The sequence below is a fragment of the Panthera pardus genome, unplaced genomic scaffold (assembly GCF_024362965.1).
Source record: "Panthera pardus isolate Hobbes unplaced genomic scaffold, ASM2436296v1 HiC_scaffold_24, whole genome shotgun sequence".
In the NCBI taxonomy this organism is placed as follows: Eukaryota; Metazoa; Chordata; class Mammalia; order Carnivora; family Felidae; genus Panthera; species Panthera pardus.
Window position 1 is genome coordinate 92,272,733 of NW_026526810.1, and position 18,299 is coordinate 92,291,031.

An 18,299-nucleotide genomic window follows, 5' to 3' on the forward strand; every position below is an offset into this window, starting at 1 on the left:
ATGCCCCCAGAATCTAGATTTCTTTTGTGAGATTTACCTCTTCTGCATTGTGAAAGTCTGGTTAGGGCTCCCAACTAAAGTGCCCACTCTTCCCCTATCCAAGTTTCTCAGGATGCCCTGAGTCACAAAAGATAGAAAAGCAGTTGGAACTGATTCATCACTGAGCTGTTAGTTTCTCATACATCGATCCTAGAACAGCCTTGGTTCCCATCTTCTTAAAATGTGGCTTAATTTTTTCTCTAACTCTGTGAATTACCCAATATTCCCATTTTGCTTAAGTTTCTGTTACCTGCAACCAAAGAAATCCAATTGATACAGGGTAATACAGGTCAATTGATAATACAGTATCCATTGATACAGGTCCAACAGAGGGCATGACAGAGGTCAAAGGAAGCTTTTGAACATATGTAGCCTGAAATCTAGATACTTTATTTGAAATTATTAAAAGAACATGTCAACAACTGTCAAATTGGGTATGGTACAATAATCGATTTTATGTTTCTGTGTGCTGATAGTTAATTAGCATTTTCTAATGGTTAGGCTAGTGTTATTTTATTGCTACAACTATAATTAGAGTTCATTCTCATATCTCCCATGTTAGAAATGAAAACAAATGAGAATGAACTGAAATAATATCCATTACATGCTACAGGAAAAATATCAAGAAGGGGGTGCTAACAGTAGCAAATGATCTATGTTACAATGAAATATAGCTATTTTTGCTTTTTAAGATTCTATTTATGAACCCAATTGTACTAGGCAAACTGTATGTGCAGAAAATTTCAAGAACCAGATACCCCAAGGAGGTATTAAAAGGGAGAAATATAGTGGAGTGCAAAGTACAATGTTCTCAACAAATGTCTCAAAAATATGCACCAAGCAAAAATGAGACAAACTGCTACAAACAGATCACCCTGACAAGTAAGTGCTTTTGGAATGAAAAATTAATTTTTTGGCTAATCTTTCCCTCTCATTATATAGATGAGGCTCTATGGCTTCTCCTCTCCATTATATAGATGAGGGAGACCAATTGGTTTTTCCAAAGCTTACAAAGGTACATTTCACACATGGCTTAGATCGGGGAGCCTTTTTGTGAAGAGGATAGCAGAATGTTTAAATTCTCTTCAACTTAGCAATATAACTTGTAGAATTAAGAGGTTTTAAGATTCTCTTATATACATTTTTATATATTATAAACATACAAGGCTTATAGATCATACATAACTATATATAATGTATATAATCGTGTGTGTGTGTGTGTGTGTATACATCTCCTGAGTCCTTTTTAGTGTTATCTCATTACTGTTCAAAAATATAAAAAAGAATTTATAATAAAAGATATGGTTGTGTTCAGATATAATTGGGATAAGACCACCTAATATGTATTTATCTTTAATATCCAAGATTTTTTTCAAATGTAACTAAGCAGAATAAGAACATTCTACCACAGGTTAGTTTCAAACAAGATTACTCAACCTTGGCGCTACTGATATTTGGGCAGGATAATTCTTTGTTGTGAGGGGCTGTCCAATGCATGATAGGGTATCTAGCAGCATCCGTGGCCTCTACCCACCCCTAGATGCTAGTAATACCCCTAGTCACAAGCAAAAATGTCTCTTGACATTGCAAAATGTCCCCTTGGGGCAAAACTCCTTGGTTTAAAAACACTGGTTTTAACATCATGTCTACAACAAAGCAAATACAACTTCCAGCTGTATGATAACACTCTGAAGTCAACTATGATTAACCTAGAGTTAAATTTTTATTCTAATTCAAAATATATCATGGCTAGACCCAAGTTAAATTAATTATACCAGTTTTTGTCTAGAGCTGAACATCCAATACAGTAGTCAGTCACTAGTCACATCGGAAGGGAGATGTATAGTGAGGGTGAAATACGCACTGGATTTTGAAGTCTTGACAGAAAAAAAGAATGTAAAAATATCGTAATTTTTATGTTAACTGAGCTAGTTTGGGTATATTTGGTGAAATATTAAAATTAATTTCATCTGCTTTTACTTTTTTTAAAGGTGCTACTATAAAATTCTAAGTTACATATATGGCTCACATTATATTTCCATTGGACAACAATGGCCTAGAGACTGGAAGTGATTTAGTATTAATTTATAATAAATTCTTCAGTCTACCAAATAAGCTACAAAGACTTTGTAAAGCTCTCCACAGCCCTATGAAACCAGCTCATAACTCTTTTGAGCATCACAATTCTTTATTGTCATGCCTAAATGATTTGTCCCCTTCTTTAAACCAATTACTTCTATTCCAATGCTTTATTCTCAGTGTTTCAACTGGTTCTTTTCTGATTGTTGATTTATCTTCATGTTGTTTTTTATCATTCTTTTGCATGTTAGTTTCTTTTGTACACTCAGGCTCTTTCCTTGTGGGATGTTGAGATGCTGCGGCATCCATCATACTTAGAAAATCATAAGCAGGAAGAGGAGGTTTCCATTCCTGAGCAGGTAAAATTGCTGGAAGGAAGATACAACCAAAGGTTAATAATAACATCATCATACAGTTACACTATAAAATATTTTATTTTGAAAAATATATGTGTAAGAGTAAAGGCTTTATCAGTTTTTACTTATCTAAACAAAACTAGATTTTGTCATTGTCTAAGAAACTTGATACATCTGTCATTACTAGCCATTTTCATTTTTTATATTATATTTGCAAACTATTCTATTCTAAATAAAAGTTAGTATCAATAGAAAAAAATTAGGTCCAGAATCTCCCTGCTAGTTAACCTTTGTTGAGGTTAAAAAAAAAAAAAAAAAGCAATGTGGTAATGAGATTACATACAGATACAAGTTAAAATGAAAAATCCTCCTGTTTCCCACCTTACCCAACTTTATCCCAAAAAACTGAAATTTTTTTTTAATTCCAGTATAAATAACATAGTGTTTTATTAGTTTCAGGTATACAATATAGTGATTCATCAATTCTACACATTACTCTCTGCTCATCTTGCTAAGTGTACTCTTAATCCCTTTACCTAGTTCACCCATCCCTCCACCCACCTTCCCTCTGGTAATCATCAGTTTGTTCTCTGTAATTAAGAGTCTGTTTTTTGGTTTGTCTCTTTTTTTCTTCAATTTGTTTCGTTTTTTAAATTCCACATATGAGTGAAACCATATGGTATTTGTTTTTCTGATTTATTTCATTTAGCATTATAACTTCTAGGTCCATCCATGCTGTTGCAAATGGCAAGACTTCATTATTTCTTTATGGCTGAGTAATATTCCATTGTATATATATATACCACATCCTCATTATCCATTTATCTATCAATAAACAGCTTGCTTCCATAGTTTGGCTGTTGTAAATAATGCTGCAATAAACATAAATGCTGCATATATCTTTTTGAATTAGCATTTTCATATTTCATGGGTAAATACCCTATAGTGGAATTACTGAAACATACGGTCTTCTATTTTTTTAAAATTTTTTGGAGACCCTCCATGCTGTTTTCCAAAGGGGATGCTCCAGTTTGTAATCCCCCAACAATGCATGAGGGTTCCTTATTCTCTGCATCTTCATCAATACTTGTTGTTTCTTGTGTTTTTTATTTTAGCCATCCTGACAGGTGTGAGGTGATATTTCATTATGGTTTTGATTTGCATTTCTCTGATGATTAGTGATGTTGAGCATCTTTCCATGGGTTTGTTGACCATCTGGATGTCTTCTTTGGAGAACTATCTGTTCATGTCTTCTGCCCATATTTTAATTGCATTATTTGGTTTTTTGGTGCTGAGTTGCATAAGTTCTTTATATTTTTTGGATATTAACCCTCTCTCAGACATGTCATTTGTGAATGTCTTCTCCCATTCAGTAGACTTTTAGTTTTGTTGATTGTTTCCTATGCTATGCAGAAGCTTTTTATTTTGGTGGGTCCCAATAGTTTATTTTTGCTTTTGTTTCCCTTGCCCTAGGAGACATTATTAGAAAAATGTTGCTATGGGCAATGTCAAAGAGGTTATTCCCTTTGCTCTCTTCTAGAATTTTTATGGTTTCAGCCATCACATTTAGGTCCTAATCCATTTCGAGTTTATTTTTGTGTGTGGTGTGAGAAAGTAGTCCAGTTTCATTCTTTTGCATGTAGCTGTCCAGTTTCCCAACACCATTGTTGAAGAGACTATCTTTTTCTCATTACATATTCTCACCTCCTTTGTCAAAGATTAATTGACCACATGATTGCAGGTTTATTTTTGGGCTATCTATTCTGTTTCATTGATCTGTGTGTCTATTTTTATGCCAGTACCATACTGTTGTGGTTACCACAGCTTTGTAGTACATCTTGAAATCTGGGATTGTGATACCTCCAATTTTATTCTTTCACGAGATTGCTTTAGCTGTTTCAGGGTCTTTTTTTCTGGTTCCATACACATTTTAGGGCTGTTCTAGTTCTGTGAAAAATGATATTGCTATTTGGTTTGGGATTACATTAAAATCTGAAGATTGCTTTGGGTAGTATGGACATTTTAACAATACTAATTCTTCTAACCCACAAGCATGGCACATCTTTCCATTTGTTTATGTTGTCTTTGTTTCATCAATGTTTTATAGTTTTCATAGTATAGTTCTTTCACCTCCTTGGTTAAGTTTACTTCTAGGTATTTTATTATTTTTGGTGAAATTTTAAACAGGATTGTTTTCTTACTATCTGTTTCTACTACTTCATTGTTACTGTACAGAAATGCAATGGATTTCAATATATTGACTTTGTATCTTGCAACCTTATGGAATTCATTGATCAGTTTTTTAACGGAGTCTTTAGGGTTTTAGGGTTCTCTACATACAGGATCATGTCCTCTACAAATAGTGACAGATTTACTTCTTCCTTAGCAATATGGATGCCTTTTCTTTTTGTCTCATTGCTGTGGTTAGGACTTCTAGTACCATGCTGAATAAAAGAGGTGACAGTGGACATCCTTTCTTTTTCCTACTCTTAGAGGAAAAGCTCTCAATTTTTCACTGAGTTCAGTGATGTTAACTGTAGGTTTTTCATATACAGACTTTATTATGTTGAGGTATGTTCCCTGTAAACTTACTTTGTTGAGACTTTTTATCATGAATGCATGTTATGATTTGTGAAATGTTTTTTTGTTTTTGTTTTTGTTTTTTTTTGTTTTTTTTTTTTTCATCTACTGAAGTGATCATATGGTTTTTATCCTTGGTCTTGTTGATGTGATGCATCACACTGATGATAATTTGTGGATATTGAACCATCCTTGCATCCCAGGAATAAATCCCACTTGATCATGGTGAATGATTTTCTTAATGTATTTTTGAATACTGTTTGCTAATATTTTGTTGAGGATTTTTGTATCTATCTTCATCAGAGCTTTGGCCTATAGTTCCTTTTTGTAGGGTCTTTATCTGATTTTGATATTGTGGTAATGCTGGCCTCCTAGAATGAATTTGAAAGCTTTCCTTACTCTTCTATTTTTTGGAATATTTTGAGAACAAGGTATTAACTTCCTTAAATGTTTGGTAGAATTCACCTGTGTAGCTGTCTGGTCCTGGATTTTTGTTTGTTGGGAGTCTTTGATTATTGACTCATTTTCATTGCTGATAATCAGTCTGTTCAATTTTTGTTTCTCCCTGATTCAGTTCTGGGAGGTTCTAGGTGTGTAGGAATTTGTCTATTTCTTCTAAGTTGTCCAATTTGATAGCATATGATTTTTTCATAATATTCTCTTATAATCCTTTGTATTTCTGTGGTGTCGATTGTTATTTTGCCTCTATCATTTCTGATTTTATGTGTTTGAGTCCTCTCACTTTTTTTTTCCTCCCATGATCTGGCTAAAGGTTTATCAATTTTGTTGATCTTTTCAAAGAACTAGCTCCTGGTTTCAGTGATTTTTTTTTTTTTTTTTTTAGCTTTTCTGTACTTTATATGGGCTCTGATCTTTATTATTTCCTTCCTTCTACTGGTTTTGGGTTTTGTTTGTTCTTTTTCTAGTTTCTTTAGGTGAAAGATTAGAGATTTTTCTTGCTTCTTGAGGTGGGCCTGTATTGCTCTAAACTTCCCTTTTAGAACAACTTTTGCTGCATCCCAAAGATTCTGGACCATTATGTTTTCATTTTTGTTGTCTGTCTATATTTATTTCCATTCTCTCTGTATTTATTTCCTTTTTGATTTCTTGGTTGGCCCATTCATTGTTTAATAGCATGTTACTTAACCTCCAGGTAGTTGTGTTCTTCCATATTTTTTCTTGTAACTGACTTCTAGTTTCATAGAGTTGTGGTCAGAATAGACACATAGTATTATGACTTCAGTCTTTTTTAATTTATTGAGACTTGTTGTGTGGCCTAATATGTGCTCTATTCTGGAGAATGTTTCATGTGCACTTGAAGAGAATGTGAATTCTGCTGTTTTAGGATAGAATGTTCTGAATATCTGTTAGATCCATCTGGTCCAATGTGTCATCCAAAGCCAATGTTTCCTTGTTGATTTTCTGTTTGGGTGATCTATCCATTGATGTGAGGTGTTAAAGTTCCCTACTATTATTGTATTACTCTCAATTACTTCCTTTATGTTTGTTATTAGCTGCTTTATGTATTTGGGTGCTCCCATGTTGATGTATAAATATTTATCATTGTTTATATCTTCTTGGATTGTTTTTTTAATGAATATATAGTGTCCTTTTTTTGGTCTGTTGTTATAATCTGTTTTAAAGTCTATTTTGTATTATATACCTATTGCTACCCTGGCTTTCTTTTCACTTCCATTTGCATGATAAATGCTTTTCTGTCAGTTCACTTTCAATCTCCATGTGTCTTTAGGTTTGAAATGAGTCTCTTATAGGTAGCATATAGATGGGTCTTGCTGTTTTTAATCCATTCCCTCATTCTGTCTTTTTGAATGTAGCATTTAGTCCATTTACATTCAAGGTAATTATTCATAGGTATGCATTTACTGCCATTTGATACTTGTTTTATGGTTGTTTTAGTAGTTCTTTGTTCCTTTATTCTCTTGCTTTATTCTCTCATGATTTACTGGGTTTCTTTAGTGATATACTTGGATTCCCTTCTCTCTCTGTCTCTGTCTCTCTTTTTTTGCATATCTGTTACTAGTTTTTGACTTGTTGTTACCATTAGGTATATATATGTAACATCTTATGCATATAGTAGTGTAGTCTATATTAAGTCTATATTAAGTTTGAGCCCATCCTTTACTCTTCCCATGTTTTAAGTATATGATGTCATACTTTACATCCTTTTATTTTGTGAATCTCCTGATTTTTACATATAAACTTAATTTTACTGCTCTTGTGCTTCCTACTTTTCTTACTCCTGCTCATGGGCTTTCCTTTCCACCCAAAGAGTCCTGTTTAATATTTTTCATAGGGCTATTTTAATGGTCACGAATTCTTTTAACTTTTGTTTGTCTGGGAAACTCTCCTTCTATTCTAAAAATATTTTTTAACGTTTTTACTCATTTTTTGAGAGACAGAAAGAGACGGTGAGTGGAGGAGGGGCAGAGAGAGAGGGAGACAGAATCTGAAGTAGGCTCTAGGCTCTCAGCACAGAGCCCGAGGCGGGACTTGAACCCACAAACTGTGAGATCATGACTCAAGCTGAAGTCGGATGCTTAACTGACTGAGCCACCCAGGCAACCCCCTCTCATTCTACTCTAAATGACAGCTTCACTAGATATTCTTGGCACCAGAGATTCTCCTTTCAGCACTTTGAATATATCATGCCACTCTCTTGCAGCCTGCAAGATTCCTGCTGAAAAATCTGACAGCCTTATGGGATTTCCCTTGTAGTAACTGTTTTCTTTTCTCTTGCTGCTTTTAAAATTCTCTACCAGTACTTTTTGCCATTTTAATTACGTGTCTTGGTGCAGACCTCCTTAGGTTGATTTTGTTGGGGGCTCTCTGTGCCTCCTGGATCTACATTTGTTTCTTTTCCCAGGTTTGGTAAGTTTTCAGCTGTTATTTCTTCACATAAATTTTCTGCCTGCTTTTCTCTCTCTTCTCTTTCTGAGATCCCTATAATGCAAATGTTATTACACTTGATGGTGTCACTGAGTTCCTTATGTCTATTTTCATTTTTCATTATTTTTTCTTTCAGCTTAATTGCTTTCCTCCAAGTTGCCAATCCATTCTTCTGCTTCTTCTAGTCTTCTGTTTATTCCATCTAGTGTATTTTTACTTTGCTATTGAGTTAATCTCTGATTGATTCTTTTTTGTTTTATAGATCTTTGTTAAAGGTCTCACTGAGGTCCTCCACTCTTTTCTCAAGTCTAGCAAGTATCTTTATGACCATTACTTTAAATTCTCTGTGAGGCATATGACTTATTTCCATTTTGTTTAGCTCTCTTGCTGTGATTTTTGTTCTGTTCTTTCATTTGGGACATATTCTTCTGTCTCATTTTTTCGAACTCTGTTTCATTGTGTTAGGAAAGTCAGGTATGTCTCCTGGTTTTGAAAATAGTGGCCTTGTGAAGAAGAGGTACTGTAGTGCCCTGGATTCCAGGGTCCCCTGTTCACCAGAACCTGGTGCTTCATGAATGTTGTTGTTGTGCCTATTGTAGTTGAGCCACTTTTGCTTCAGTGCAGTTGTCTGCAATGACTCTGCCTGCTGTGGACAGGGCAATCCCTGTGTTGTTAGTGGGCCAGTCTGGGGCCACCTTGGGCTTCAGCTGAGCCAGAACAGGTATTTGCCAGAGATGCAGTAGCACAGGGCACTTTCCCTGTGTTGTCCCCTGAGGAGCTTCTGTTGGTGGGTGGGGCCTGCAGTCTGACCAACTGGTTTCCCCCAGCCCACTGCTGGGGCTACATTTGGACTGGTGTTTGTGGTTATCTTCTTCTCTCTCCAAGACCAGTTGGACCACTTTGAAGTGGTGCTGGTCCCTGTCACAGCTGCTGGTACACTGCCATGCTTGTGGCAGCACTTTGGATAGGCTCCAGCCAAAGGCATATTGGAGGGGCATGTCCACTGGAGAATGCAAAGGAGGATTAGTAAGTTAGGTGGAGAGTGTTGGCACTGCGCTGTTTCCCCCAGGTGTCATGTATCTAGGCTGGGGGGCCGGCAGGGGAGGGAAGTGGTGCCTGCCAGCTCCTTTTGCTTCCTAGAGAAGTCTCCTAGAGATCCCTGCCACGCCCAGCACACACTGAGATTAGTAAATAAATCTCCTTCTGATATACCCCAAGTGTTTTTCAAACTGCTTCTTATATTCTGTATCTCTGTTTGGCTGTTTATTATGCTCTTTAAGGGTGGGGACTCCACCCTCCAAGTTCTCCCAGAGAACCCACTAAATTTTAACATTCTAAGTGTTAAGCCCTGCTGGTTGTAAGAACTTATAAAATTAGGCTTCTCTGGTTTTCAAAGCCAAAATGTGGGGGTTTGTCTTCCCCATGTGGGTTTCCCATGACTGTAGTGTTTTGTGTGAGGGTCTGTTTCTCTTTCCTCTGTGAGCCTGCAGGGTCTCTCTCTCCTGAGGATAGTCTTGTGGGTCTCTTTAGCTGCCCACCATGTCTCTGCCCTTTATACCTTCTTTGCCGCCCCTTGTCTATAATTAGCTGTGAAGAGTCTATTCTGACAGTTTTTGAGTCATTTTCTGGGTTTTTACATTGATGTGGGTGTTATCTAGTTGTATCCATGGGATGAGGTAAATTTAGGATCTTCTTGTCATTTTCCCAAGAAGTTCCCCTGCAACTATTTCTTATGAATCATTACAGAAAATTTTTTTTGGAACAAACACATTTATTTAGACAAGTATTCCTTTACATTTTAAAGCATTTCGTTTTTGAAAATTTTTTTTCTTAAATTTCAGTGTATTTGACACACACAGTTATATTACGTTCAGGTGTGTAACATATTGATTCAATAAATTTTTATGTTATGCTACACTCACCATAAGTGTAGTTACCATCTCTCACCACGTAATTCCATTAAAATAGCATTGACTATTTTCCCTATGCTATACCTTTCCATCCCCATGACTTATTCATTACATAGCTGGAAGCCTGTATCTCCCACTTACCTTCACCTGTTTTTTCCCATCCCCCCTTTACCCTTCCTCTCAGGCAACCATCAGTTTGTTCTCTGTAGTTATACGTCTAAGCTTTTTCCTTGTTCATTAGTTTTGTTCTTCAGATTCCACATAGAAGTGGAAGCATATGGTATTTGTCTCTCTCTGACTTATTTCCCTTAGTGCAATACCCTTTAAGTCCATCCATGTTGGTGAGCGTGTGGAAAAAAAAGAACCCGTGTGGAGTATTGGTGGGAATGTAAACTGGTTCAGCCAATGTGGAAAACATTGGAAAACATCTCAAAAAATTTAAATGGATGGCACAAGAACAGACACTCAGATCAATGGAACAGAATAGAGAACCTAGAAATGGACCCACAAATGTATGGCCAACTAATCTTTTACAAAGCAGGAAAGAATATCCAATGGAATAAAGACAGTGGTGCTGGGAAAACTGGACAGCAACATGCAAAAGAATGAACCTGGACAACTTTCTTAAACCATACACAAAAATAAACTCAAAATGGATGAAAGACCTCAATGTAAGACAGGAAGCCATCAAAATCCTTGAGGAGAAAGCAGGCAAAAACCTCTTTGATCTTGGCTGCAGCAACTTCTTACTCAATACGTCTCTAGAGGCAAGGGAAACAAAAGCAAAAATGAACTACTGGGACCTCATCAAAATAAAAAGCTTCTGCTTTTTATTAAAAGCGAAGGAAACAATCAGCAAAATTAAAAGGCAACCGACAGAATGGGAGAAGCTATTTGCAAATGACATTTCAGATAAAGGGTTAGTATCCAGAATCTATGAAGAACTTATCAAACTCAACACCCAAAAAACAATCCAGTGAAGAAACGGGCTAAAGACATGAACAGACACTTCTCCAAGGAAAATATCCAGATGGCCAACCAACACATGAAAAAATGCTCGACATCACTCATCATCAGGGAAATACAAATGAAAACCACAAGGAGATACCACCTTACACCTGTCAGAATGGCTAACATGAACAACTCAGGCAACAATAGATGTTGGTGAGGATGTGGAGAGAGGATCTCTTTTGTATTGTTGGTGGGAATGCAAGCTGGTGCAGCCACTCTGGAAAACAGTATGGAGGTTCCTCAAAAAGCTAAAAATAGAACTACCCTACGACCCAGCAATTGCACTACTAGGCATTTATCCATGGGATACAGGTGTGCTGTTTCAAAGGGACACATGCACCCCCATGTTTATAGCAGCACTATCAACAATAGCCAAAGTATGGAAAGAGCCCAAATGTCCATCGATTGACAAATGGATAAAGAAAATGTGGTGTGTACACATATATACAGTGGAGTATTACTCGGCAATTAAAAAGAATGAAATCTTGCCATTTGCAACTATGTGGATGGAACTCGAGGGTATTATACTAAGTGAAATTAGTCAGAGAAAGACAAAAATCATATGGCTTCACTCATATGAGGACTTTAAGAGACAGAAACAGATGAACGTAAGGGAAGGGAAACAAAAATAATATAAAAACAGGGAGGGGGACACAACAGAAGAGACTCATAAATATGGAGAACTGAGGGTTACTGGAGGGGTTGTGGGAGGGGGGATGGGCTAAATGGGTAAGGGGTATTAAGGAATCTACTCCTGAAATCATTGTTTCTCTATATGCTAATTTGGACATAAATTTTAAAAAATAAAAATAAATAAATAAATAAATAAATAAAAATGGAAATACCATATGATCCAATAATTCCGGTACTAGTATTTACACTAATTTGAAAAGATACATGCACCCTGTGTTTATTGCAGCATTATTTACAATAGTGAAGATATGGATGCAACCCAAGTATCCATCTATAGATGTTTTTGAAGCTTTTGATTTAGTTTCCATACACTTTATGAAAACAAGTTCATTTTATAAAAATAACCATAGACAAGAATACTTAAAAATTGTGATAGAATCAATTGTACTATAAAGAGTGATTGGATAGTGTCTTAGATAGGTTTCATGGTAGTGAATTTGAACATTATTTTAAAACATTGGTCAGAAGAGAAAAACTGATTTAATCTGATAACATATAAGTAAATTCGCTAACTCTTCTCCATTTAGTAGACATACTTTACAATAAAAAAATTAGAGTGTAGTTGCCCATTTAAAATAATATTTTGAGAAATAAGGAAATGTGCAAGTAAGCCTTTAAAAAATAAATTCCAGTGAAAGAATCTCTATCCTATTAACATGAAAAAAAATAATGTTGATAAAATACAAACTTGAGCATGTCTCATAAATGAAATAAATACCTTTAAAAGCTTAGGAAATTCATATAAATTTAAATTTTCAGAGGCGGATTAAAAGCTCCAAGAAAAATTTGCATAAATACATATGCAGTTTATCTATACTTGATATATAATTTCCTCATTCAGACTCAATTATATGAAATCCTAGTACATGGTATATAGGCAGGTTATTAAATTTAGGCTACACCTGTAGTTGATATTTAAAATTACTGTTGTGAGGTTAGCAGATTCAAAAGTGACCAACATTTAAAATATTTTCTTCAATATAAGGAATAGGTAAGAGGTAAGAATGTTTGTTGTTTGCAAAATGCAGATAAAGTATGTTTATTAAAGACATTAAGTTATCCTTAAGGAAAGTTCAACTTGAAACATAACAAATACCTAGCATATTTATTTCTAGGTAAGGTAAACACTGCAGCCTAGTGGCCTGACATGATGGCAAAATGCCTGTAGGTAGGCATTTCAATTCTGCTGTTTGCTAAGAAAACTGTACAAAGGTCCCAATGTTTTCAATTCCAAGTAAAACTGTACTCTCATCATGTATGAATAATAAATGCTTTATCAAATTAGTAATGATAATAATAGTTAACGTTTATTGAGCCTTTACTGTGTGCCCAACATTATTCTTTTAATCTTTACAATCCTGTGAAGTAAGTATAATTTTTATCCCAATTTTATAGATGAGAAAATCAAGACCTAAAAAGGCCAACGAACTTGAAGAAGGTTAAATGGAAATCTCAAATAAGAACAGCAAGTTGTCACAATTTTACAGAGATTAGGATGTGCAACAAGCATAGTAAAGCAGACACACATGGCATTGCATTACAAATTCAGGCTTTTCTGGGAGTAGCTACAACACCCCAATCTCAGATCTGTCTCTCAAAGAGTGACGACAGCAGGTCCTGTTAGCACAGAAGACAAGACCCAATACACCAAAGTACTACTCAGTTTGCTTCTTTCCTGCTGCAGAGGCTGCACGAATAATTTAAGAATAGGAACACTGATATAAAGAAATAATGGAAATCAAAGAGTGACTTGGCAAAGGCATTAACAAAATTACAATGGAAGATACACCAGTCTCAGGAAACTAAAAAGAAAATAACTCTGGTTCTTTCCTCTTGGTAATTTTGAGTTGAGGAATCAAAGCCCTACTGACGTTCCTTGAATGAAAGGATCTCTATAAGAATAATGGTAATACTTCAGATTTTACACCTTACAAAGTATTTTTATGTACATTACTTTTACTTGATTTTTAAAATAATTATGTGACATACAGTAGGAACTATTAATCTCATTTTACAGTTGCAGAGGAGGAAACAAAGACTTCCCTAGAGCCACACCATTAGTAACCAAGGAGGTTGGATAATGAGCTCAGGTTTCTGTACCTTTGAACATCACCACCTTTTTTACTTTTTTTAATTGAAGTACTGTTGACATACAATATTAGTTTCAGGTTACAACAGAATGATTTGACATTTATATATATTATGAAATGATCACCATACATCTAGTTACCATCTGTCACCATAGAAAATTAGAATATTAACTACATTCCCTATGATGTACTTTTCATCCCCATGACTTATTTTATAACTGAAAGTCTATACCTCTTAATGCACTTTGTGTCTTTTGTCCATCCCTCCTCCAATCCCCTCCCCTCTGAAAACCAGTTCTGTGCCTGTTATGTTTTTTAGATTCTACATATAAGTGATATCACACAGTATTTGTGTTCCTCTCTCTTATTTCATTTAGCATCACTCTAGGTCCATTCACGTTGTCACAAATGGCAAGATTTCATTCTTTTTTATGGATGAGCAGTATTCCATTGTGTATAAATATCACAACTTCTTTATCTATCTATGGACACTTGGGTTGCATCCATATCTTTGCTATTGTAAATAATGTAAATAATGCTGCAGTAAACATAGGGGTGCACATATCTTTTCAAATTAGTGTTTGCAATTTCTTTGGGTAAATACTCAGAACTGAAATTACTAAATCACATGGTATTTTATTTTTAATCTCTTGAGGAATCTCTACACTGTTTTCCACAGTGGCTGTACCAATTTACATTCTCACCAACAGTGAACAAGGGTTTGCTTTTTTCTACATCCTTGCCAATGCTATTTTTTGTCTTTTTGATACTAGCCATTCTGACTAGTATGAGGTGAGATCTCATTGTGGTTTTGATTTGCATTTCCCTGATGATTAGTGACATTGAACGTTTTTTCATGTGCCTGTTGGCCATTTGTATGTCTTATCTGGAAAAATGTCTAATTAGGCCCTCTGCCCATTTTAAATTGGATTATTTGTTTTCTTGGTGTTGAGATATATGTGTTCATTATATATTTTAGATATTAACCCCTGATCAGATATATCATTTACAGTATCATTACAAATATCTTCTCTCATTCATTAGGTTCCCTTTTCATTTGTTGATAGTTTCTTTTGCTGTGCAAAAGCTTTTTAGGTTGATATTGTTACAACTGTTTATTTTACTTCTGTTTCCCTTGCCTGGAGAGACATCTAGAAAAATATTGCTAAGGCTGATGTCCAAGAGTTTACTGCCTATGCTTTTTTTTTTTAAGTTTATTTGTTTTTGAGAGAGAGACCATGTGCATGCACTAGCAGGAGAGGGGCAGAGAAGAGAGGGAGACACAGAATCCAAAACAGGCTCCAGGCTCTGAGCTGTCAGCACAGAGTCTGGTGTGGGGCTCAAACCCACAAACCATGAGATTATGACCTGAGCTGAAGTCAGACACTTAACTGACTGAGCCACCCAGATGCCTCTGCCTATGCTTTCATTTAGGAGTTTTATACATTTAGGTCTTTAATCCATTTTGAGTTTATTTTTGTGTATGGTATAAGAAAGTGATCCAGTTTCATTCTCTGGTATGTAGCTGTCTAGTTTTCCTAACACAATTTATTGAAGAAACTGTCTTTTTCCCATTGTATATTCTGGCCTCATTTGCTGTAGATTAATTCACCATATAAGAGTGGGTTTATTTTTGGGCTCTGTCTTCTCTTCCATTGATCCATGTGTCTGTTTTTGTACCAGTACCATTCTGTTTTAATATAGCTTTGTAATATTTGAAACCTGACATTGTGATATCTCCAGCTTCGTTTTTCTTTCTCAAGATTGCTTTGGCTGTCTTTTGTGGTTCCATACAGATTTTAGGATTATTTGTTCTAGTTCCGTGAAAATACTATTGGTATTTTGATCCAGACTGCATTGAATCTGTAGATTGCTTTGGGTAGTATGGCCATATTAACAGTATTAATTCCTCCAGTCCATGAGCATGGTATATCTTTACATTTGTTGTCTTCAATTTCTTTCATCAGTGTCTTCAGAGTACAGGTCTTTTACCTCCTTGGTTAAATTTATCCCTATGTATTTTTTTTTTTTTGGATTCAGATGTAAATGGATTGTTTGCTTAATTTCTCTTTCTGTTAGTTCATAATTAGTATTTAGAAACATAAAAGATTTCTGAATATTAACTTTGTATCCTCCAACTTTATTGAATTCATTTATCAGTTCTAATAGTTTTTTTTGGTAGAGTTTTTAGGGTTTTCTATATATGGTATCAGGTCATCTGTAAATAATGACAGTTTTACTTCCACTTATCAATTTGAATGTCTTTGATTTTTTTTTTTTTTTCTTGTCTGATTGCTATAGCTAGGAAAGTGGTGAGAGTGGATGGGCATCTTTTCTTGTTCCTCATCTTAAAGGAAAAGCTTTCAACTTTTCATCATTGAGTATGATGTTAGCTGTGGTTCTGATGTATATGGCCTTTCTTATATTGAGGTACATACCCTCTGTACTCATTTTCTTGAGAGTTCGTTCATATGAACAGATGTTGAATTTTATCAAATGCTTTTTCTGCATCTATTGAGATGATTACATAATTTTTATCTTTCATTTTTCTAATGTGGCATAGCCTGTTGATTGATTTGCAGATACTGAACCATCCTTGCATCCCTGAAATAAATCCCATTTGACTATGCTGAATGATGCTTTCAATATATTTTAAATTCATTTTGCTAATATTTTGTTACAGATTTTTTCATCAATGTTCATCAGGGATGTTGGTCTGTAATTTTCTTTCTTTCTTTTTTTTTCTTGTAGCATCTATGTCTGGTTTTGGTATTAGGGTAATGCTGGGCTTATAGAATAAATGTGGAAGAATTCTTTCCTCTTAGACTTTTGGGATACTTTGAAGGATAGATATTAATTCTTTATTTTTGGTAGAATTCACCTGTGAAACCATCTGGTCTAGAACTTTTGTTTGTTGGAAGTTTTTTTATTACTGATTCAATGTTGGTGGAAGTAATTGGTCTATTTAAACTTCCTATTTTTTCCTGGTTTGGTCATGGAAGTTTGTAAATTTCTAGGAATTTATCCATTTCCTCTAGGTTGTCAAATTATTTAGCATATAATTTTTCATGGTAGTCCCTTATAATCCTTTGTATTTCTGTGGTGTTATAACTTCTCTTTCATCCTGAGGGTATTTGAGTCTTCTCTCTCTCTCTCTCTCTCTCTCTCTCTCTCTCTCTCTCGATGAGTCTGGCTAAAGGTCTATCAATTTCGTTTATCTTTCCAAAGAATCACACCTTAGTTTCATTGATCTTTTCTACTATTTTTTTAGTCTCTACTTCATTTATTTCCACTCTAATCTTTATTATTTCCTTCCTTCCGTAACTTTGGGCTTTGTTCTTTTTCCAGTTCCTTTAGGTATAAGGGTGTATAAGTTTTCTTGTTCCTGAAGTAGGTCTATATTGCTATAGACTGCACTCTTAAAATTATTTTTGCTGCCTCTCAAACATTTTGAACCCATGAGTTTCCATTTTCATTTGTCTCTAGTTTTTTTGTTTTGTTTTGTTTTTAATTTGCTCTTTGATTTCTTTGTTGACCCACTGGTTGTTTGGTGATATGTTGTTTAACCACTATGTGTTTGTGGGGTTTTCTTCCAGCTTTTTTTCCTCCTATTTCTAGTTTCATACCATTGTGGTGGGAAAAATGCATGATATGATTTCATTCTTCTTAAGTTTATTGAGACTTGTTTTGTGGCCTAACCTGTCATCTTTCCTGGAGAATGTTCCATATGTACTTGAAATAAATGTGTATTCTGTTTTGTATAAAATGTTCTGTATATATCTATTAAGTCCATCTAATGGACTATGTCATTCAAACTCACTGTTTCCTTATTGATTTTCAGTCTGGATGATCTTTCCATTGAAGTAACCAGAGTGTTAAGAGTCCCCTACTAGTATTGTATTACTGTCAATTTTTCCCTTTATGTCTGTTAATATTTGCTTTATATAATTAGGTGTTCCTATGTTGGGTGCATAGATATTTACAACTGTTAATCTTCTTGTTGGGTTGATCCCTTTGTTATTGTTATGCCCTTCACTGTTCCTTGTTACAGTCTTTGTTTTAATGTCTATATTTCCTGATAGAAGTATTACCCCAGCTTCATTTTGTTTCCATTTGCATGAAATACCTTTTTTCAATCTTTCACTTTCAGTCTGCATCTGTAAGTCTGAAGTGAGTCTCTTGTAGGAAATATATAGATGGGCCTTACTTTTTTCATCTATTCCGTTACTCTGTGTCTTTTGATTGGAACATTTTTGCCTACTTAAATTTAAAGTAGTTATTGAGGGTTGCTTGGCTGGCTCAGTCAGTACAGCATGCAACACTTGATCTTGGGATTGTGTATTCAAGCCCCACAATGGGTGTGGAGATTACTTAGAAATAAAATCTTAAAAAAATAATTATTGATAGGTGTGTACTTATTGCCATTTTGTTAACATTTTTCTAGTTGTTTTTGTAGTTCCAATATGTTCCTTCATTCTCTTGTCCTCTTTCCTTGTGATTTGATAACTTTCTTTAATGTTAGGATTCCTTTCTCCTTATTTTTTGAGTATCTATTATAGCTTTTGGTTTGTGGTTACCATGAGGTTCATATAAAACACACTCTGTATAAAGTAGTCCATTTTAAATGGATGGTC

At 35.0% G+C, this 18,299-nt stretch overlaps 1 protein-coding gene across 5 annotated transcripts in view; it reads right to left on the reverse strand.

Annotated features, from left to right (window-relative positions):
* Window positions 1–408: 408 nt before the first annotated feature.
* TXNDC16 (thioredoxin domain containing 16) overlaps window positions 409–18,299 on the reverse strand; it is a 136,557-nt gene continuing 118,666 nt past the window's right edge. For 4 of the 5 annotated variants that reach the window (XM_019451808.2, XM_019451805.2, XM_019451807.2 and 1 more), the window contains one exon: window positions 409–2,486. In XM_019451808.2, coding sequence (XP_019307353.1) covers window positions 2,218–2,486 — 269 coding nt within the window. In that variant the 3' untranslated portion in view covers window positions 409–2,217. The remainder of the gene's footprint in view (window positions 2,487–18,299) is intronic. The other variant, XM_019451809.2, reaches the window with a different exon arrangement.